This window comes from Chelonia mydas, chromosome 5 (assembly GCF_015237465.2).
Source record: "Chelonia mydas isolate rCheMyd1 chromosome 5, rCheMyd1.pri.v2, whole genome shotgun sequence".
Classification (NCBI taxonomy): Eukaryota; Metazoa; Chordata; order Testudines; family Cheloniidae; genus Chelonia; species Chelonia mydas.
The window spans coordinates 105,417,531-105,441,000 of record NC_051245.2 but is presented as its reverse complement, the minus strand read 5'-3'; the positions used below and the strand labels follow the sequence as shown (position 1 = coordinate 105,441,000).

Genomic DNA, 23,470 nt, shown 5'->3' with positions numbered 1-23,470 from the left:
GTATCAGACAAATGTAAATGTACAGCCTCGCCTGCCTTCGCTCACAGATGTCTTTAGCATAGCGTATGACATGGGCATTGTTAACACAAGAAACCTTGTGGTCTGTTCTGTAAGCCACAAGGTTTTATTTTAAACCTACCTTCTTTGTTGTTTGGTTCCTTTTGTTTTCTTTGTAGCTGCCTTTCACGCAGCACAGCCTTTTCTATGGGCCTGCTACCATCAGCAGCACTAAGCCATTTGCTGATTCTCCTCCGTTCAACACTAACAAGGTTGGATGACACCTGATGGTCTTTTTTGGTTCACCGAACGTTATTTATGTGCTTCTGCACCACTTGTGTGTCCTTCTCTGTTTGTATTTTTTCCACATTTGGGTAAAATTCTGTGCTGGTGAGGATGGAAATTTTCCATGATAAATAAGAATGTGTAGAAGTATTGTACAAATGCCAGATATGTAATCATAACCTCTTAAGACTGAGATTTTCAGAGCCCCCTAGAGGAGTTTGGTAGTTTTGAAAATCTCAGCCTAATATGAAATGGCTTTTTTCAAGGACAGAGGTACTTTGTTATCGGTTGTTTGTATGTTGGTCCTTTCTCTGTATGAGTGTGGTTGGGAATTTCCTACTTTATTTTTGCCATGAACAATGTGTCAATATCTCACATTGTAAGGTGGTGACAACTTTTTTTGGGGTTTTTTGGAAATTCTTGCCCTGTACCACAAGCAGGGTGCCAACATTTTTTTGAAATCTAGAAAAGTTAGATTCTTCTCTTCGTAATTGGTGCTAATGCAACTAGACCTCTGACGCATCTCTGATTAAAGGCCAAATCCTATCTGCATGTACATGCATACAGCTCTGATTTTGCACAGTCACTTGTAGCTGCTCATGCATCTGGGGGATCAATTCAGCTGTAAATCCGTGCTTCTTCAATTTTTGTATTTTTCCCTTAATCTCATAACAAAATCTCAAAATGTATAAAGAGCATAGACTGACTGTAAAAATGCGTATGTATGTTTTTGAAATCTATACCCACACTTATAGTTTTGAGGTAGTGACAGTAGAAGTGTAACAGAGGTAATTGCATATAATTTCTAAATAAACAGTTATTACAAAAAAATTATGTTGCACATAATTACATGTGCTTGCAAATATTAGAAAAGTCAAAACCACCTGCCACCCCCATCTGAACCCTACCCCCGAGGACATTTTTTTGCTTTTTCTGCCAGGTTTTTGTGGAGAAAGTTATGAAGGCCCTGATTCAGTAAGATACCTTGCTGAATCAGGGGTTAATTAGGTCATGTAAGCTATTTTGTCCATTTTGAAATAAAATGTGTGAATTTACTGCAGTTTATAAAATGCACCTGTCACTTAAAATATGTGAACATGAGTTCATATTGCTAATGCTACATATTGTCAAAGGTACTGTAATATATGGATTGCTGTTTTCTGTTACTGTAGGATGTGCAGAATCCTGTTAGGGTTGCCTTCCATTGTTCCCCAACTAACCCTTTTGCCCCCACACCATTTAAGGTTTGTCTCCATGTGAAAGTTACAGTAACATGTGATTGTGTCACACATCCTTTTTGTGCTGTGTTTTGTTTATGCCTGTTTGTACGTGGCCTGTGGTAATTTTGGAAAGTACTGATCTTCCTTCCAAATGGGTCTGCTACATTGAAAGTGATACTGCTGTCCATTCACTGCCATTATAAATACATGCTTGGTTGTGACCAGAGCCCCATGGGTAGCCAGAAGGCTCCATGTGTTGTCAGATGTTTGCATTTCGGTATGTCAAGAGTCAAAATATTTTAGCCTTCTGTTAGGGCCCAATTCAGAGAACAGAAGTCTTGTGTGTAAATAAAAGGGCCAGATTCTGTCCTTGGAGATGCATGCATAACTTACAGTGATTTGGAATACAGAATTTGGTCCTGTACATTTTTAATTGTTGTTAGGACCTTATTTGTTTTACTCTTTGCTTGCAGAGAAGACTTTGAGCATTCATTGGCTTTCATATCAGCATTTGCTTAAACTTAAACAGGTGCAGAGTTTATACATGTACATATAGCGAGACATAAGGAAATGTTCCTTGTTCATCAATATATGGCACTTTGTGCTTTCTTTTAATGATAAATCCACTGGAATTTCATTCGTACATACAGAAGTACACCCATCTTTCCAGAGCTACTGGATAGCAAACCATCTTATTGTTGTCTTGATCATTTTATTGAGTACTGCAACATTTTAGGCATTTCCATTGTTCACAAAGAGCAAGACTAAAATGATGCATTACTTTGAGTTAGAAATTGTGTACTACACTGAGTTAGTTGTTTCATGTCCTTCCCTAATCTTTGTGTAGACTCCCCCCGTTCCCCCCACCCTCCCACAAACACCTGCATTAATTTAAGGTTATATGGCCTCCAGTGAATATATAGGAAGTGCTTATTGAGTTTCTGGAACTCCTGTACCCTCATCTTGAGGTAAAATTCTTCTACTTACTTTTTTCAGTTAGGAATATGCATTTTAAGCATAAAAGTACAGCATGAATGCTAATGTGTGCTTTTGCTAACAATTCTGAAGTTTAGGAACTCTTTTGCAATAAGTGTGGTTTATGACAGTGGTTCTCAAAGCTGGTTCGCCGCTTGTTCAGGGAAAGCCCCTGGCACGCCGGACCAATTTGTTTACCTGCCACGTCCGCAGGTTCGGCTGATCGTGGCTCCCACTGGCCACGGTTCGCCGCTCCAGGCCAATGGGGGCTGCGGGAAGGCAGCCAGCATGTCCCTTGGCCCGCGCCGCTTTCCGCAGCCCCCATTGGCCTAGAATGGTGAACCCTGGCCAGTGGGAGCCGCGATCGGCTGAACCTGCAGATGCGGCAGGTAAACAAACCCGTCCGGCGCGCCAGGGGCTTTCCCTGAACAAGCGGCGGACCGGCTTTGGGAACCACTGGTTTATGAAACATCACCCTCCCTGTCCACATTGGTGTTTTGAGTTTTTCAGAGAGTGCTCCCACAATTTAGGTTCTAGTAAGTATCTCAGTTCTCATAAAGACTGATCTAATACCCTACATCATCCCAGCTGGCATTTAGGAATTTCAGCAGGTTGCTTTGAACTCTCAGATGCTTTCTGCACAATGTATTCAAAACAATTTGAATGCCTCACATTCACTTAAAGCTCCAAGTGCCAAGGGAAGGTTGTGTATAGCAGTAATTGCTTGTGTAAGACTGAGTCTTTTGTACCATTCTGTCAGCCACCAGCATCTGTCTTGTTGTTCTAAGTGTGTGCTATATCTAATGTGAAGGATATGAAGTGATGAAGGATGAAGTGAGCTGTAGCTCAAAAGCTTATGCTCAAATAAATTGGTTAGTCTCTAAGGTGCCACAAGTATTCCTTTTCTCTTTGCAAATACAGACTAACACGGCTGTTACTCTGAAACCTATATACACAGAGAACATGAAACAATGGGTGTTACCAAACACACTGTAACAAGAGTGATCAGGTAAGGTGAGCTATTACCAGCAGGAGAGCGGGGAGGGGGCGGGGCAGGAGGAACCTTTTGTAGTGATAATCAAGGTGGGCCATTTCCAGCAGTTGACAAGAACGTGTGAGGAACAGTAGGGGGGAAAATAAACATGGGGAAATAGTTTTACTTTGTGTAATGACACATCCACTCCCAGTCTTTATTCAAGCCTAAGTTAATTGTATCCAGTTTGCAAATTAATTCTCTCGTTGGAGTCTGTTTTTGAAGTTTTTTTGTTGAAGAATTGCCACGTTTAGGTCTGTAATCGAGTGACCAAAGAGATTAAAGTGTTCTTCGACTGGTTTTTGAATGTTATAATTCTTGACATCTGATTTGTGTCCATTTATTCTTTTACGTAGAGACTGTCCAGTTTGGCCAATATACATGGCAGAGGGGCATTGCTGGCATATATCACATTGGTAGATGTGCAGGTGAACAAGCTCTGACAGTGTGACTGATGTGATTAGGCCCTATGATGGTGTCCCCTGAATAGATATGTGGACACAGTTGGCAACAGGCTTTGTTGCAAGGATAGGTTCCTGGGTTAGTGTTTTTGTTGTGTGGTTGCTGGTGAGTATTTGCTTCAGGTTGGGGGGCTGTCTGTAACCAAGGATTGGCCTATCTCCCAAGATCTGTGAGAGTGCTGGGTCGTCCTTCAGGATAGGTTGTAGATCCTTGATGATGTGTTGGAGAGGTTTTAGTTGGGGGCTGAAGGTGATGGCTAGTGGCGTTCTGTTATTTTCTTCTTTGGGCCCATCCTATAGTAGGTAACTTCTGGGTACTCTTCTGGCTCTGTCAGTCTGTTTCTTCACTTCAGCAGGTGGGTATTGTAGTTGTAAGAATGCTTGTTAGAGATCTTGTAGATGTTTGTCTCTGTCTGAGGAGTTGGAGCAAATGCAGTTGTATCTTAGAGCTTGGCGGTAGACAATGGATCGTGTGGTGTGGTCTGGATGAAAGCTGGAGGCATGTAGGTAGGCATAGCGATCAATAGGTTTCCGGTATAGGGAAATACAGGAACCTACCCTACCCTATGTCTTTGGTCACTCGATTACAGACCTAAAAGTGGCAATTCTTCAATAAAAAAAACTTCAGAAACAGACTCCAACGAGAGACTGCTGAATTGGAATTAATTTGCAAACTGGATACAATTAACTTAGGCTTGAATAAAGACTGGGTGTGGATGTGTCATTACACAAAGTAAAACTATTTCCCCATGTTTATTCCCCCCCCCCCCAATACTGTTCCTTACACGTTCTTGTCAACTGCTGGAAATGGTTCACCTTGATTATCACTACAAAAGGTTCCTCCCTCCCCTACCCCCCTCCGACTCTCCTGCTGGTAATAGCTCACCTTACCTGATCACTCTTGTTACAGTGTGTATGGTAACACCCATTGTTTCATGTTCTCTGTGTATATAAAATCTCCCCACTGTATTTTCCACTGCATGCATCAGATGAAGTGAGCTGTAGCTCAAGAAAGCTTATGCTCAAATAAATTGGTTAGTCTCTAAGGTGCCACAAGTATTCCTTTTCTCTTTGCAAATACAGACTAACACGGCTGTTACTCTGAGTATATATCTGAGTACTGTATTTTCCACTGCATGCATCAGATGAAGTGAGCTGTAGCTCAAGAAAGCTGATGCTCAAATAAATTTGTTAGTCTCTAAGGTGCCACAAGTACTCCTTTTCTTTTTGCGGATACAGACTAACACGGCTGCTACTCTGAAACCTAAAATGGTACTGTTTTTCATAGGACATCTATCAGTTGCGATTCTCATCACCTGATTTATCAATTACCAAGCCCTCATGGCCCATTCTGGCCTATTGTTTACTATTGATCACAGTACCAAATAAATAAAAATGATACAAGTTAAGAAGATGGAGCCAAATCATACAGTTCTTGATCACATTTCCCTCAAGCAACCTGACTGTATAATGGAAGTTTTGCCAGGACTAAGGAGTTGAGGATTTGACCATGATTTGCAGTAGTAATTTGTGTGCATATAGTTTTGTTTTTTATTTTTTTTAATAGAAATTAATCACAAGACCAAGAGTAGGTGTCCCCCCCCCCCCCCTTTTTATGGCCAAATCTTTCTCCCTTTTGACATGATTATTCATAGGTTGTATAGAAGACAAGTAAAGGACTTGGAAGAAGGTATTCTTGTGTTCTTCACAGTCTTTTTTTTTTTTTAAATAGGCCTTTCTACCAACATTTCAACTAAATAGTCTTCTTTTTACAAGATTCTTCAAAGCTACCTTAACTCCGTTCCTCCATCTCTCCCTTGTTTGTGTATATACAAAATTATAGCAGAAGAAATTGTCAATTTTTTTCTTTAGATATAAAAAAGAAAGTCTGTGCAAATTGAATATTGAAAAAATTCAATTAAGTTTTCACACAAGGTTGTTTCTCAGGCATAAAGCAACACACAAAACTTCACTGAATTGGGCTTTTAATGTCAGTTCTGTTTGCTTAAAAATACATTTGGAGACTTACTCCTTCTTGCCTAGTGTTCTTTACATCTCTGATCTCCCGATGCCTCTCTGTGTTTTGTTTAATATTCCTGGTGCTTGTTATTTAATTTCAAAGCCATAGTCATTGCCGTTTTGATATTTTCATGTACTAGATTGCTCTGCTCTAGAGTCTGCATATATTTAGTCATGGCATTTTTCTTGTTCTCCACAGGCATCCAGTCAGTCAGATTCAGAGCCAGGAAAGACTTCATTTAGTAACTTGCCTCTGCCCCCTCCTTCAGCATTTTCAGGAATGAGCTGTGAAATTGCACAATCATCTTCCAGCAAAATGGAAGAGGATGTGGAAGATGATGATGAGTTTGGTTACAGCTGGAGTAAGTTTACTTTTTGTGCTATTTGAAAAGCTCAGCATTGAAATAGCAATGATGTGGAGTAGGTTGGGGCTCAGGTTGAACTCCTTCATTTTCATCTATCTGGGTATAAAATGTTACTTTCATCTTTCACTTTGCTTGGACAGCTGCACATTCTTGAAACACAAAATCATTTGCCCTTGTTCTGTGCATTCAGTTTCAGTGCTAGTCCTCGTAAATGTAGGTTCTGCCCTGCACATAATGAACTGCAATAACAATTTCAGTGTAGTATATGTCACCCATGGTAATCGCATATACAGTTCTGTTATCTGAATGTAATCTCACCTGCAGTTAAAATATGGGTGTGGGTGGGCAGGCAGGGGGACTAGTGGTTTTAGAAAAAATCTTTGGGGTGGGAGGTAACCATAGACTCCTAGAAATGTGGGAATGGAAGGGACCTCGAGAGGTTGCCTAGTCCATTCTCCCACACTGAGTGAGTACCAAGTGTACCCAGACCATCTGTCATGGAGTCACATCTTGAGTGCCTTCTGATACGTCAGGCCTTTTCCTGCTCTGGGCACCTTTTGTAGGTTGTTGACTTTGCTAGGCAGGTCTTCAGTGGCTCAGCCCTCCAGCTAGGTCCCAGAGTCAAAATGGATGAACCCCTTCCAGGGTAGCAAAGAGTTCAACAAAATGTCAGCTTTCACCAGGGTCCTCAGTCCTTTAAGTCCCGCCCTTCACTCGGTCTTCTAACCAAGCCCTGTTCCCTTTTCAGGCCTTAGGCCACTTTCCCAGTGGCTGGTGGGGGAATTTGGGCCTGTTCACTACTCCAGGTCCCAACCTATGGATCCTATAAACAGCAGCCACTTACTGCTTCCTTGGTTGGTCACTGCTGCGTTCCCTGGGCGTCTTCCCTTCCGGTCTCTTTTTTACCTCTGTTCAATACCTTAAGGCTAGAGCTCCTAGCAAATGCAACCCATCAAGCTCTTTTGACCAGAGTGGAGTAGAGCCCTGCATGGGATTTTTTTTTTTTTAAATACCACTCCCGCTATTATGGCAGCGGTCCTGCGGGATTCCAGTCCTGCTGCAGGGCTTTGAGTGGGGCACCTGCCACCTTTCCTTGCCCCTCTGGTCCTAGCCAGGGACTGACCTGTTCAGACCTTGCAGCTCCTTTTATCTGAGCCTGCTGGGCTCTGATTGGCTGCTTTGATTTTTCCTTCCTAAGTGAAGTTCTTCGCTTGTTTTTATTGAATTTCATCTTGTTGATTTCAGACTAGTTCACCAGTTTGTCGTGGTCATTTTGAATTCTAATTCTGTCCTCCAGAATGCTTGTGATCCCTCCAGGCTTGGCATCATCCACAAATTTTATATGCATACGGTCCACCCCATTATCTAAGTCATGAATGAAAATATTGAATAATACTGGTTTCAGAACAGAACCCTGCGAGACCCCACTAGCAACATCCTCCCAGTTTGACAGTGAACCATTAATAATTATGCTTTGATATGGTCTTTCAACCAGTTATGTATGTATCTTTATAGTAATTTCATCTAGATCAGATTTCCCTAGTTTGCTTATAAGAGTGTCATTTGGGACTGTCAAAAGCCTTACTAAAATCAAGATATATCACATCTCCAGCTTCACCCCCATCCACTTGGCTAGTAACCCTGTTAAAAATGGAAAAGAGATTGGTTTGGCAAGGTTTGTTCTTGACAAATTCATGTTGGTTGTTACTTATTACCCTATTATCCTGTAGATAGGTACAAATTAATTGTTTAATAATTTGTTCCAGTATCTTTCCAGGTATCAAAGTTAGACTGGTTGGTTTATAATTCCCTGGATCCCCTTTATTTCCCTTTTTAAAGATCGGTACTATGTTTTCCCTTCTCCAGTCCTCTGGGACCTCATCTGTCCTCAATGAGTTCTCAAATGCCCACATCAATGAGCAGCATGGGGTAGTTGTCAGAGGGACAGATGAGCCTTGGCAGCTTTTCCACAAAGTCTCAGACATGGGCTCCAGTCAGGCAGCACATCTCCTGGGACATCAGGTCAGAAAATGAATGCCTCCATCCCCCTCAAAAGGGAGTCCCTGACCATCACCCCCCTATATCTCTTCCTCTTAGGTGTGGTGGCCGTGAACCTCGCAGCCCTGGCATGAGTTGGCTCCTCTTCCTCAGCCATTGGGGCCTGCTCCTCTCCTCCTGTTTTCTGTACAGCATACCAATTCTTGGGTGTGGACTGGAGCACTGTCTGCTGCCCAAGCTAGCTAGCAGCCAGTCGTCTCCTCCCCACAGAGCAGCTGGTCCTCCTCCTTCCTCTGGTGCTGCTGTATTCTGTTTCAGCTGACTGCATCATCCATCCTGGACGTCTTCATGTGCATCCTGTCAGTGAAGTCCTTGTACTCCTGGCAAATGAGCCTCCTGCAGCTCTCTTACTTGCTTCCTGAGTGACTCCACCAACAGATGCCTCTTGCACTGGGGGGTTCTCCCTTCCTGGCTTTCTTCAGCAAGGACGTGGAGGCTGCATTCCCAGCAGGTCAAGACCATGAGCTGGGTGGGAGCCTACAGGATCAGGATGCCTCTCTGGGCAGGGACCCCACAGGTACAGGCTGAGGAAGAGCTAGCAGTGGTGTTCGCAGTGCAGTGTTTTCCTGCCATTGAAGATCCTTTCTTGCAGAGTACCTACCAGTTAAGGGGGAAAAACCTGCTTTCCTTTGCTGAGGAGCTCAACTGGCTGACTCAGTCTCCCAGCTGCCTTTGTCTCACCAGCCATGTGTCCATGTGAAAGATGTTTTATTTATTGGTATCAGGGAACAAACCCAGAGAAAAGAATTTAAAAAATGTTCATATTAAACCCAGCCCCCAAGCAACTGGAAGCATTGTTACAGGTGACAGTTTTAGCTTGAAAAGGGAGTGGTTTGTGCTGCTTCAGTCATGCAGGGATTATGTTGTTGGATAATGCCTGTTGCACACTAAAGCTGATGAGCTGAATGACCTGTAAAGTGTTCTAATATGAATTCAAGCCCTTCTGCCCACAACTTTTCTCCCCCTTACATTTAGAAAAGATCACACAGCGTTATGGAAATCTACCAGGGGACCTGCACATGATAGAGCTGGAAAAAGGAAGGACTGGTTTGGGACTTAGCCTTGCTGGCAACAAGGATCGGTCCAGGATGAGTGTCTTCATAGTGGGAATTGATCCAAATGGGGCAGCTGGAAAAGATGGCAGGTTACAGATTGCAGATGAGTTACTAGAGGTAAGTTTCTAGCAATTGTACTTAAAACCAAACATGTTGACTATAAAGGCAGTAGAGTGGTAGTTTCTTGGTGCAATATATAGCCTTGAGTTAACTATATAGCCTTGTAATACGATCATTATTTCTTTGAAATCACATTTTCATTCTGGTATGTGCCTAATGGTTGGGGTTGGGAGTTTTATTTTCTTCAGTCAGACCACTACTGCATAAAATTTGATATACAATAAGTGAAGAACGCAGCTTTGGCATCATGGGGCAGGGTGAGAAGGAGGAATTAGTTTGTGAACTAAGAAAAGTAGTGGGTCATACAGTGATAGTCCTTCTGAGGCTCTCCCACTAGGTTCTGTGGACTGCTGCAAGCCATTCTAGTTACAGCTCTGTCTGCCTAAAAATGTTGTAATATATATGTATTGTTTATACATCTGTCACAAGAAATGAAAAGGAAAAAAGAAATCTGGAACAGCTGTATTTGTATACTGGGCTCTAATGATTTAATAACCTATTCAGGCTGCTTTCACATGGTATCCAATGATATCAGGAGACTCATTCTAAACCACATTTTTTTAAAATATTGTCTCAGTTCAATAGATGGCAATTGCAGAAGTTGCTCTCTTACAACATTTGCACTCCTTTTCCTTTTGGTGAAGGGTGAGATTCTGCCTGTTGCACAGACCTGGCAAGGCCATCCCTAGCACTTCAGCTGTGTGGTGGGGGCCGTGCAAAAGGGAATGCCAGTGGAGAGGGGATGTGGGGGCAGGGAGGCTCAGCAACTCCTGAGAGGCACTGTACCAGTTCCAAATAGGCTGATGCAGAAACAAGCACTTTCAGACCAGCGGAAGCGCTATGGGATCTGTGACTGGGGGGATCCACTGAGATGAGTGTATTCACATACTGGCTGCAGGGCCCAGTTTTCACTACAAAGGACTTGTTCAAATCAGTCAAAATGTCTTTTCATATAGGGCTTGATCGTGCAGGATCAGCATTCATTGACCCTCCAAACAGTGCCCAGAACTGTACAAACAAGAGTTCCCACCCTAAGGCACTGAGAGCTGGAGCCATTCATTCATTCATTGCAGCGCTAAATGGACACTGAGGGCTCTCTGCCACACCAATCTTGTGAAGGCCAAGACTATAACAGGGTTCAAAAAAGAACTAGATAAATTCATGGAGGATAAGTCCATCAGTGGCTGTTAGCCAGGATGGGCAGGGATGGTGTCCCTAGCCTCTGTTTGCCAGAAGCTGGGAATGGGCAACAGGGCATGGATCACTTGATGATTACCTGTTGTGTTCATTCCCTCTGGTGCACCTGACATTGGTTACTGTCAGAAGTCAGGATACTGGGCTAGGTGGACCTTTGCTCTGACACAGTATTGCCGTTCTTATGATCTTCTCACTACTTTTGCTCCTCCAGAGCCTTCCTGCTAACCACCCCCTCTCCTGTCCTCCCCTCACACGTCTCTTTGTACCTGTCTTCCATGCTACTTCTGTGCTTGTAATTCCTTCCTTCTCCTCATGCCTCCATACTCTCCTTCAAATCCTTCCTTTAAAATGCTTCCACAATTCTCTCTCCAAGTGCTCACCACAGCTTTTGTGATTGTGCCATCAAGTGTTGCTTGTAAACAGCATTGTCTGAGTAAATGAGTGCCTGATCGTGCAAAAACACAGGAGTAACTTTCCTGACATGAAAATTCCCTTCAGCTTCAATAAGGCTGCTCAAGCAAGTACAGTCGCACATGTGCATAAATGGTTACAGGATCCAGCTCTCAGTGCTTTACAGTGGGAACCCTTGTTTGTAAAGTTCGGGGCACTGTTTTGAGGATCAATGAATAATAACAACTTTCTTGTTGGATAGAGGCAGTTCATTTACTTGTACTTATAACTGGTAGCCTTTTCCTATGACTCTGTTTTATCCACTGCTAGTGAGTCATGAGGTGATCAATGACAAATGGAAATAAATGATATGCCTAAAGGCAAGGCATTGTAACCTAGAGAAGGACATTTTCAGCAGAGAGAGAGTCTATAGCCAGACAAGCAATTGGGAGGAATGTTGTGAACTAGAGGGGTGAAAACAGAGTGTTGTATATTGCAGAGTAAATTTTCAAAATGATGTTTAGCTCGTGATGGTGAAGGAAGATAAGTGTTTGTTGTAGATCACTTTTAAACTGGTGAAAATTTAAGGAAATACACATTCTGAGCCATATTTGCCATTCTCCTTCATCTAGATCAATGGACAAATTCTCTATGGAAGAACTCATCAGAATGCTTCCTCGATAATCAAATGTGCACCATCTAAAGTAAAAATCATCTTTATCAGGTAAGAGTGCTTAAAGTGTCTTTCCTAGAGATAGTAATCTTTAACATGTTTAAAATGAAGTTTTTTCACAAGCTGTTTTTATATAAAAAAGTCTTCCCAATATCACAGTTTTGTCACCCAGGTAATTTTGGTGATGTACTTCTGTAAGTCCAACATTTGGACTTTACAGGTTACGTATTTTCTTTTTTGTATTTTGATCTGCATAGTGACTGCCAAAAATAAAACAAAATAGGAAATGAAGGGTAGCAAAATTAAACTTGTGCAAAGAACTATGGTGATGCTTCAACACATATATGCTTTAATATATTGCAGAAATAAAGATGCAGTGAATCAGATGGCCGTTTGCCCTGGGAAATCAGTAGAATCTTTACCTTCCCCTACAGGGACTCCTCAAAATCAAGAGGTAATCTAAACATTATGTGAGTCTATTTGAGCTGATTAACAGCTTTCTGGGTAGAAAAATACTCTAATAGTTGTTATATTTTACAGCAGAAAAAGGTCCTTGTGGAAAACCAAATGGGGTTTTAGCACAGCTGTTGAACATTTTGGTCCTGATTCTGCTCTCAATTTACACTGATGTAAATAAGGAGTAGCTCCAGGAAAGTCATTGAAATTATACCAGTGTAAAATTGGCTTGAGGGGGGAGTCAGACTCACCATATGTATGTATGCTTGTTCAATTTTTAAGGGTACACCAAATGCCTATTTTTAAAATACAGTTGTGGATTGCTAAATTGTCTTCCTCTCTCAGGGTGAACCAAGTGCTACAAGTCCTGTTACGGCAATAGACTTCAATATATATACAAATATTCAGCATGTGGAACTCCCCAAGGTAAATTTATATTTTAACTAAATTTAGATCAGTGCAAGTTTATTGCCACAGGGTTTCTCTTCTGTGATTATGTCCCTCTGGAAACAGAGGGACTGTCCCTTCCCTTGGAGGATGAGACGGACCACTGGCAATTTTATTCTATTTGCAGGTGGTCCCAAAAACTCTTCCTAAAGCAGCAGTTGTGCCCAGAACTCCTCAGCATCTCAGCTAGGCCCTCCTCCCATGTAGTTGAAATCTAGCACGTCCCATAGCTACATTTCCCAGGAATAATGCACTGCTTGTCTCAGATGCAGAGTTGTCAGTAAACAGCAGCAGGGGCCCCAGCATAGACACTTCTGGAGATTTTGGAGGTCTCAGTGCAATCAAGAAAAGGTAGGCAAGGGAGTCAGGAGACAGATGTAGGAAGGCCAGCTATGCTGCACTGGAAAACTAAGTGTGGTAGAACCTCCATGGTACATTTTGGGGTTGCACCATCTCCTTCCTTCTGTGAACTTGTTTGACCTAAACAAAACTGTTTGGATTGAGAGCACAGAGCAAAGTTTGGTTAGGACTTACCTGTGACTGTCCAGGTGAAATCATTGACTAAATTGCTCCAAGTAACTTAATTAGCAGACTGTAAGTACCAAATCCTAAGGACAGCATATCCAGGAATAATGTATACTTGTCAGGACTCTGCACTTGTCCTTGTTGAACCTCATCAGATTTCTTTTGGCCCAGTCCTCTAATTTGTCTAGGTCCCTCTGTATCCTATCCCTACCCTCCAGCGTATCTACCTCTCCTCCCAGTTTAGTGTCATCTGCAAACTTGCTGAGGGTGCAATCCACACCATCCTCCAGATCATTTATGAAGATATTGAACAAAACTGGCCCGAGGACCAACCCTTGGGGCACTCCACTTGATACCCGCTGCCAACTAGACACGGAGCCATTGATCACTACCCATTGAGCCCGACAATTTAGCCAACTTTCTATCCACCTTATAGTCCATTCATCCAGCCCATACTTCTTTAACTTGCTGGCAAGAATACTGTGGGAGACAGTGTCAAAAGCTTTGCTAAAGTCAAGGAACAATATGTCCACCGCTTTTCCCCTCACTGAAATTTAGAATTCAAAGCATTTCAAGCTTATTTAGATTCTCTATCCTGTTCATGAGAAAGTGAGTCCTTTCCAAATAAGTCTTTAATATTTATTTTCAAGCTTTGAGTCCTTCATGAAACCTCAAACTTCTGTGACATCTACAAACTTCAGTAGGCTCATGTGAATATGTGTAGTTCAACTTTGATAAATGTAGCACCTTATTGACTGTACATTCCTATTCCCACAGGATCAAGGGGGACTGGGTATTGCCATCAGTGAAGAAGACACACTTAATGGAGTGGTTATTAAAAGCTTAACAGATCATGGTGCAGCAGCAAAGGTGAGAATTGTAAATGAAGTCCCATTTGGGAAAGAGGATGGTAAACCATTGAGGAAGAAAAATTGTGCATTAATCTTTTTTTGGTCAATTTTATTTCCCAGGATGGACGGATCAGAGTTGGAGATCAGGTCCTTGCAGTGGATGATGAAGTTGTTGTGGGCTATCCTATAGAAAAGGTACTTTAGGAATAAAAGGACTATAGCAGTTGTCTGAGGCAAATTCAGACCCTTCCTCTAAAATTGCAGAGCACCCTGTGCAGGAAATCTTATGTGGTTATGCTCTGGCTGAGCACTGGAGTGTGGATGTTAGCCTGAGGATGATTGTCCCTTAGTACTAGAACCACACACATGTATTCTACAGTAACATATCATTCTCTTTGGGAAAGCATAATTCCTGACGGCAAATCATTATACTGTGGTGACACTCTGCGAAGTGACTGTAAAAATGATATTGTGGGGTTCCAAGTTCGTTGGCTCTGTGGCTTCCAGATGAAATGTAACTCAATTGGCAATTTCCTCCCCCTAATTTCCAGCTCTGCAAACTCAACCTGGGCTCTTTCTGGTTCATGCTTTGTTACACTAATAGTCACTCTGCAGTTAGAACTGAGTTAGCAAATTCTGTTGGATACAGCACAGCTGGAATAGAATCCATCTCTCTCTCCCAGACCTGTATTGGCTCTGCAGAGTTAACAGACAGTAAAATTCATTGTTATCTGTAGAGGAAGCAGATGTGGTTTGGAGTAAGGAACAGATCTGTTGCCCAAGGTGTCAATTTTACAAAGTCACTGTTCCAATTTGAAATATACTTTAAAAGCATGATCCTAGGAGGTGCTGAGCACCATCCACTCTCACTGAAGTAATTTTGAAGTCAATGGGATTTCAAGGATGCTCTATATGTCTGTCAGGATCATGACCTAGGGAAGTTGGGACTACAAGTCAGAGCAGGATCAAACCTAAAGCTGAATACCAGAGGATTTCGTAGTCAAGTTGGGCTGAGGTTGATACCAGGGATCAGAGTCTGAGTGAGGTTTCGGGGACCTGGTCAGGAGGCGAGATCCAGGTTAAGCCGAGATTGAAGCCTGGAGTTCAAGAACAGGGAGCAGGAATGGTCATAGCAGCTAAAGGAGATCTGCGCTGTTGCCTGGATGCTTCCTGGGATTCCCCTTGGGGTTATATAGGGTAAGGAGCCAATCAGGAGCCATGAGGCTGCTTCCTGTCATACTTTTTGAGGAGGGACTTTCTGTGGTCTTGTGTCCCCAGTGGATTGTGGGTAATTGAGCATGAGCTGGTCATAGCTGACACAGTATGGCAGCATGGAGGTGTCTGCTGCCTGACAGTTTTGCAGGCCTGCATTTGAGACCCGCTGGGCCTCACAACAAGGCCCTGTATTTGCTCCCACCTTGCTTTCCTCTCCAACATCCCCTCCATAATTCAAATATTAGTTGTACCATATTTTCCCCCCCAAACCAAACATTTAATCAAAGCCATTGGATGGCCTGCTCCTACTCCTATTGATGTCAGTTTTGATATTTACTTCAGTGGGAGCAGTATTGGGGTCTGCACCAACATTAGTACTTACTCCTAGTTTTCTGATTTTGTTCTAATAACTATCAACGTATAGTGTAGCATCCAGGAAGGCTAACGTAGATTGTGTGCCATATCCTCAGTAGAAATTGGCATAGTTTCACTGAAGTCAGTTGAGCTAATCTGATTTACACCAGATGATGGTCTGGCCCACAATAATTAACTGTGTTGCCACTCATCATCCAAAACATTGATCTTCTTCATTCCTGTCTCCAAGAACAACAGGTGTGTGTGACCTTTTGCTCCTGATCATGGAGCAATTGCTATGACTGATCTCTGTAAGTGTTACAGTTGGATCATTGGCTGTTCTCTTTATTATTCAATAAGTTTATCAGTCTGCTGAAGACATCAAAGACCACAGTGAAGCTCACAATCAACTCAATTGAACACGATAGTCAAACATCTCTTCAAACATCAACACCACCACTTTGCAGTGCTAACACAGGCGAGCGGAAGAACATCCAACAGTCGCTGATGATTCCGTCTTCTGGATCACCAGAACCAGAGACAATTAAAAGTAAGAGCACTTCTGTTGTCTATAGTCTCAACAGTGGGCTAAGTGATAAAAAATGAAGAGCCTTATGAATGTCTTCAGAGCTTTCCTTCACTTTCTTGCACCTCTGCTCCCAGACCAGTCACAATTGCATCCCTGCGCTTTTCTGAGTGCAGAAATTGCTTCCTTCTAGCACATTATGGTTGGTGAGCAACCTAAGTGGAGCAGGAAAGCAACAGGGCTATCACCTTACTCTACCACTACACTGCCCAGGTGCAGAGGGAGGAAGACAGAGAAAAGCATCCTGCTCCATCATAAAGGATTGTGCAGGAGTTCCGTTTCCCCCTACATGTTAGTGAACGGTTGGATACTCTTGTTCTTCCTGGAGCAGTGGGCACTGCAGCACCACCAGTCTAGGCCACGATCTGAGTGAAACAATCTGGCCCTACATGCATACATGAAAATGGGTGCATATGCTGATATAAACAATTATTTATTTTTCTAGTTTCCCTCTAGCTGCTTGAGTGGAACCTCTAAAAATCAGCTTCCTTCTATTTATTTAGGATTTAGGTGCCTAACTTTAGACAGGGTTCAAGTAACAGCCGTGTTAGTCTGTATTCGTAAAAAGAAAAGGAGTACTTGTGGCACCTTAGAGACTAACCAGTTTATTTGAGCATGAGCTTTCGTGAGCTACAGCTCACTTCATCGGATGCATAGCATATCGTGGAAACTGCAGAAGACATTATATACACACAGAGACCATGAAACAAAACTTCCTCCCACCCCACTCTCCTGCTGGTAACAGCTTATCTAAAGTGATCATCAAGTAGAGCCATTTCCAGCACAAATCCAGGTTTTCTCTGAGTACTCCGTAACTTTAGACAGCCAAGTTTGAAAACTTTGGTTAAATGACTTGGTTGTGGGCACTCTAGCTCATCAGTGGTACAGGTAGAAATAAAACCCAGAAGTTCTCATTCCTAATCCCCTTCTCTGGTCATAGACAAACACCTGTCAGGGATTGCCTAGGTATACTTAATCCTGCCTCCGCATAGGAGGTTGGACTAGATGCCCTCTTGAGGTCCCTTCCAGCCCTAGACTTCCATGATTCGGCAACGCTGCCTCCCTAATACATTTTTCAAAGCATAAAGGAAAGCAAGGAAATCCATCCAATGGCCCCAATTGATCAGGTATATTGCTGTATATAGGCATATGTTGTAAAACCAGGGACAGTGTACATGCATGCATGACATTACAGTATAGTAGGCACTTGTTACCTGTGATAAGAATGGCTGTAGAATGACCGTGCCTAATCGGGTACAGAATGTGAGCGAGGCCAAACAGCAAAAATTAAGATGTTTGTACACCAGTGCGAGGAGCCTAGGTAACAAAATGGAGGAACTAGAGCTACTGGTGCAGGAAATGAAACCAGATATTATAGGGGTAACAGAAACATCGTGGAATAGTAGTCATGACTGGACTACAGGTATTGAAGGGTATGTGCTGTTTAGGAAAGACAGAAATAAAGGTGTACTTGTGGCACCTTAGAGACTAACCAATTTTATTTGAGCATGAGCTTTCGTGAGCTACAGCTCACTTCATCGGATGCATACTGTGGAAGCTGCAGAAGACATTATATACACACAGAGACCATGAAACAATACCTCCTCCCACCCCACTCTCCTGCTGGTAATAGTTTATCTAAAGTGATCATCAAGTTGGGCCATTTCCAGCACAAATCCAGGTTTTCTCACCCTCCGCCCCCCCCCCCCCCCAAACTCACTCTCCTGCTGGTAATAGCCCATCCAAAGTGACCACTCTCTTCACAATGTGTATGATAATCGAGGTGAGCCATTTCCAGCATAAATCCAAGTTTAACCAGAACGTCTGGGGTGGGGGTGGGGGGTTAGGAAAAAACAAGGGGAAATAGGCTACCTTGCATAATGACTTAGCCACTCCCAGTCTCTATTTAAGCCTAAATTAATAGTATCCAATTTGCAAATGAATTCCAATTCAGCAGTTTCTCGCTGGAGTCTGGATTTGAAGTTTTTTTGTTGTAAGATACATTGGTCAAACTGGACAGTCTCTACGTAAAAGAATAAATGGACACAAATCAGATGTCAAGAATTATAACACTCATAAACCAGTCAGAGAACACTTCAGTCTCTCTGGTCACGCAATCACAGACATGAAGGTTGCTATCTTACAACAAAAAAACTTCAAATCCAGACTCCAGCGAGAAACTGCTGAATTGGAATTCATTTGCAAATTGGATACTATTAATTTAGGCTTAAATAGAGACTGGGAGTGGCTAAGTCATTATGCAAGGTAGCCTATTTCCCCTTGTTTTTTCCTACCCCCCCCAGACGTTCTGGTTAAACTTGGATTTATGCTGGAAATGGCCCACCTTGATTGTCATGCACATTGTGGGGAGAGTGGTCAGCTTGGATGAGCTATTGCGAGCAGGAGAGTGAGTTTCTGTGTGTGTTTGGGGGGGGGGGGGTGAGAGAACCTGGATTTGTGCTGGAAATGGCCCACCTTGATTATCATGCACATTGTAGGGAGAGTGGTCACTTTGGATAAGCTATTACCAGCAGGAGAGTGAGTTTGTGTGTGTGTGTTTTTTGGGAAAAGGGGGGGGGGGGTGAGAAAACCTGTATTTGTGCTGGAAATGTCCCACCTTGATTTTCATGCATGTTGTAAGGAGAGTGGTCACTTTGGATAGGCTATTACCAGCAGGAGAGTGAGTTTGTGTGTGTGGTTTTTGGAGGGGGGTGAGGGGGTGAGAGAACCTGGATTTGAGCAGGAAATGGCCCACCTTGATTATCATACACATTGTGAAGAGAGTGGTCACTTTGGATGGGCTATTACCAGCAGGAGAGTGAGTTTGTGTGTGTGTTTGGGGGGGCGGAGGGTGAGAAAACCTGGATTTGTGCTGGAAATGGCCCAACTTGATGATCACTTTAGATAAGCTATTACCAGCAGGAGAATGGGGTGGGAGGAGGTATTGTTTCATGGTCTCTGTGTGTATATAATGTCTTCTGCAGCTTCCACAGTATGCATCCGATGAAGTGAGCTGTAGCTCACGAAAGCTCATGCTCAAATAAAATTGGTTAGTCTCTAAGGTGCCACAAGTACCCCTTTTCTTTTTGCGAATACAGACTAACACAGCTGTTACTCTGAAAACAGAAATAAAGGTAAAGGTGGTGGAGTAGCATTGTATATCAATGATGAGGTAGGATGTAAAGAAATAAGAAGCAATAGAATGGATAAGATAGAGTCCGTCCGGGCAAAAATCACATTGGGGAAGAAAACTACTAGAGCCTCCCCTGTGATAGTGCTTGGGGTGTGCTATAGACTGCCGGGATCTAATTTGGATATGGACAGAGCCCTCTTTAATGTTTTTAATGAAGTAAATACTAATGGAAACTGTATGATCATGGGAGACTTTAACTTCCCAGATATAGACTGGAGGACAAGTGCTAGTAATAATATTAGCGCTCAGATTTTCCTAGATGCGATAGCTGATGGATTCCTTTATCAAGTAGTTGCTGAACCGACTAGAGGGGATGCCATTTTAGATTTGGTTTTGGTGAGTAGTGAGGACCTCATAGAAGAAATGGTTGTAGGTGACAATCTTGGTTCAAGTGATCATGAGCTAATTCAGTTCAAACTGAACGGAAGGATAAAAATAAATGGGTGACTAGGGTTTTTGATTTCAAAAGGGCTGACTTTCAAAAATTAAGGAAATTAGTTAGGAAGTGGATTGGACTGAAGAACTTATGGATCTAAAGGCAGAGGAGGCCTGGGATTACTTTAAATCAAAGCTGCAGAAGCTATCAGAAGCCTGCATCCCAAGAAAGCGGAAAAAATTCATAGGCAGGAGTTGTAGACCAAGCTGGATGAGCAAGCATCTCAGAGAGGTGATTAAGAAAAAGCAGAAAGCATAGAGGGAGTGGAAGATGGGAGGGAGCAGCAAGGAAAACTACCTTATTGAGGTCAGAACACGTAGGGATAAAGTGAGACAGGCTAAAAGTCAAGTACAGTTGGACCTTGCAAAGGGAATTAAAACCAATAGTAAAAGGTTCTATAGCCATATAAATAAGAAGAAAACAAAGAAAGAAGAAGTGGGACCGCTAAACACTGAGGATGGAGTGGAGTTTAAGGATAATCTAGGCATGGCCCAATATCTAAACAAATACTTTGCCTCAGTTTTTAATACGGCTAATGAGGATCTTAGGGATAATGGTAGCATGACAAATGGGACTGAGGATATGGAGGTAGATATTAGCATATCTGAGGTAGAAGCGAAACTCGAACAGCTTAATGGGACTAAAGCGGGGGGCCCAGATAATCTTCATCCAAGAATATTAAAGGAATTGGCACATGAAATTGCAAGCCCATTAGCAAGAATTTTTAATGAATCTGTAAACTCAGGGGTTGTACCGTATGATTGGAGAATTGCTAATATAGTTCATGTTTTTAAGTAAGGGAAAAAAACGTGATCCGGGTAACTACAGGCCTGTTAGTTTGACATCTGTAATATGCAAGGTGGTGGAAAAAATTTTGAAGGAAAAAGTAGTTAAGGACATTGAGGTCAATGGTAAATGGGACAAAATACAACATGATTTTACAAAAGGTAGATCATGCCAAACCAACCTGATCTCTTTCTTTGAGAAAGTAACAGATTTTTTAGACAAAGGAAACGCAGTGGATCTAATTTACCTAGATTTCAGTAAGGCGTTTGATACTGTGCCACATGTGGAATTATTAGTTAAATTGGGAAAGATGGAGATCAATATGAAAATTGAAAGATGGATAAGGAATTGGTTAACAGGGAGATTACAGCGGGTCATACTGAAAGGTGAACTGTCAGGCTGGAGGGAGGTTACCAGTGGAGTTCCTCAGGAATCGGTTTTGGGACCAATCTTATTTAATCTTTTTATTACGGACCTCGGCACAAAAAGTGGGAGTGTGCTAATAAAGTTTGCGGATGATACAAAGCTGGGAGGTATTGCCAATTTAGAGAGAGACTGGGCTATCATACAGGAAGATCTGGATGACCTTGTAAACTGGAGTAATAGTAATAGGATGAAATTTAATAGTGAGAAATGTAAGGTCATGCATTGAGGGATTAATAACAAGAATTTTAGTTATAAGCTGGGGATGCATCAATTAGAAGTAACGGAGGAGGAGAAGGACCTTGGAGTATTGGTTGATCACAGGATGACTATGAGCCGCCAATGTGATATGGCTGTGAAAAAAACTAATGCGGTCTTGGGATGCATTAGGCAAGGTATTTCCAGTAGAGATAAGGAGGTTTTAGTACTGTTATACAAGACACTGGTGAGACCTCACCTGGAATACTGTGTGCAGTTCTGGTCTCCTGTGTTTAAGAAGGATGAATTCAAACTGGAACAGGTACAGAGAAGGGCTACTAGGATGATCCGAGGAATGGAAAACTTGTCTTATGAAAGGAGACTCAAGGAGCTTGGCTTGTTTAGCCTAACCAAAAGAAGGTTGAGGGGAGACATGATTCCCTCTGATATATTTATAGAGAACATAAATACCGGAGAGGGAGAGGAATTATTTAAGCTTAGTACCAATGTGGACACAAGAACGAATGGATATAAACTGGTCATTGGGAAGTTTAGACTTGAAATTAGACGAAGGTTTCTAACCATCAGAGGAGTGAAGTTTTGGAATAGCCTTCCAAGGGAAGCAGTGGGGGCAAAAGACCTATCTGGCTTTAAGATTAAACTTGATAAGTTTATGGAGGAGATGGTATGATGGGATAATATGTTTTTCACGATTAATTGATCTTTAAATATTCATGGTAAAAAGGCCCAATGGCCTGTGATGGGATGTTAGATGGGATGGGATCTGAGTTACTACAGAGAATTCTTTCCTGGGTATCTGGCTGGTGAATCTTGCCCATATGCTCAGGGTTCAGCTGTTCGCCATATTTGGGTCAGGAAGGAATTTTCCTCCAGGGCAGATTGGAAGAGGCCCTGGAGTTTTTTCGCCTTCCTCTATAGCATGGGGCACGGGTCACTTGCTGGAGGATTCTCTGCTCCTTGAAGTCTTTAAACCATGATTTGAGGACTTCAATAGCTCAGACATAGGTGAGAGGTTTATCACAGGAGTGGGTGGGTGAGATTCTGTGGCCTGCATTGTGCAGGAGGTCAGACTAGATGATCCTAATGGTCCCTTCTGACCTTTGAATCTATGAATTACTCTTTTTTTGGAGCAGATATATTGGCGCCAAATCTGCCCTCAAATAAGTGCACACAGCTTCTGGTAACTTCACTGGCTGCACATTGTATGCACATACATGAGAGCAAGGTGTGGCCCAGGCAGTGAAGAAATAAGGCCACATGCAGTGTACACATCTTTGTCCACAATCTCAACAAACTGAGTATCATGGACCTGGTGATGGTTGGGCACCAAGATTAGGAATTGTGATTTTTAACCAGAACACAGCTCTTCTTTTGGAGAAAGGGGAGGACCAGAGGCTGTATAATTTTATTTCTTGGGAGTATTTTTAAAATCAGATAAGTAATTAGGGTAAGTTGAATTTTGGGTCCATTTGCAGCTATTCTTGTAAGGCTGTCAATGATCTCTCAAAATGTTATTTTAAAGTTCTTTTTTTTCCCAGTTATTGTGGCCACTCACTGTAACCAGCATGTTTAATTGCTGTGTTTAGATACAAGCAGGTCCTCAACTCCAGCCACATTAGCCTCTGACCCAGCTACTTGTCCCATCATCCCAGGATGTGAAACAACCATTGATATCTCCAAGGGACGCACTGGACTTGGACTGAGCATTGTTGGGGGAGCAGACACCTTACTGGTTCGTAAAAATCAGTGATACTTCATAATGAGATGACTGTACCAATTTAAAGTCCCTAATAGAGAATGTTTCTCTGAAGGTGAATATATTATTTCAACAAGTGACTGGAGACAATATCTGTCTGTCTGAGATTTGCTGCTCTGAATTGATTTAAGCTTGAACCACAAATATTTTTGTAATCACACTTTTTAAAGCAGAAGAAAGTGACTTCTTTAAAGATCTTTTGCCTTTAGAATTGAGAACCTGAGTTCTCTTACAGCCTGCTGATTACTTAGTTTGCTGTTATTTGGTTACAATCTTGTCTTCTCATACTAGGATTTTTCAAAAGCTTTCTCCAAAGCCAAAGCTTCGACCAGTTGCCGTGCATATGAGAGGTGTTCTTCTGTGTGCTATGTATTT

The 23,470-nt window shown here is 42.4% G+C and overlaps 1 protein-coding gene across 33 annotated transcripts in view; it reads left to right on the top strand.

The window, feature by feature from the left end:
• Positions 1-23,470, top strand: part of MPDZ (multiple PDZ domain crumbs cell polarity complex component) — a 134,261-nt gene that overhangs the window by 91,820 nt on the left and 18,971 nt on the right. For 25 of the 33 annotated variants that reach the window (XM_043546594.1, XM_043546591.1, XM_043546583.1 and 22 more), the window contains 9 exons: positions 6,190-6,352; positions 9,389-9,585; positions 11,808-11,899; positions 12,212-12,302; positions 12,650-12,730; positions 14,054-14,146; positions 14,248-14,322; positions 16,057-16,246; positions 22,926-23,071. In XM_043546594.1, coding sequence (XP_043402529.1) covers positions 6,190-6,352; positions 9,389-9,585; positions 11,808-11,899; positions 12,212-12,302; positions 12,650-12,730; positions 14,054-14,146; positions 14,248-14,322; positions 16,057-16,246; positions 22,926-23,071 — 1,128 coding nt within the window. Of the gene's footprint in view, positions 1-1,454; positions 1,527-6,189; positions 6,353-9,388; positions 9,586-11,807; positions 11,900-12,211; positions 12,303-12,649; positions 12,731-14,053; positions 14,147-14,247; positions 14,323-16,056; positions 16,247-22,925; positions 23,072-23,470 lie in introns of all 33 variants that reach the window. The other 8 variants (XM_043546577.1, XM_043546578.1, XM_043546579.1 and 5 more) reach the window with 1 other exon arrangement.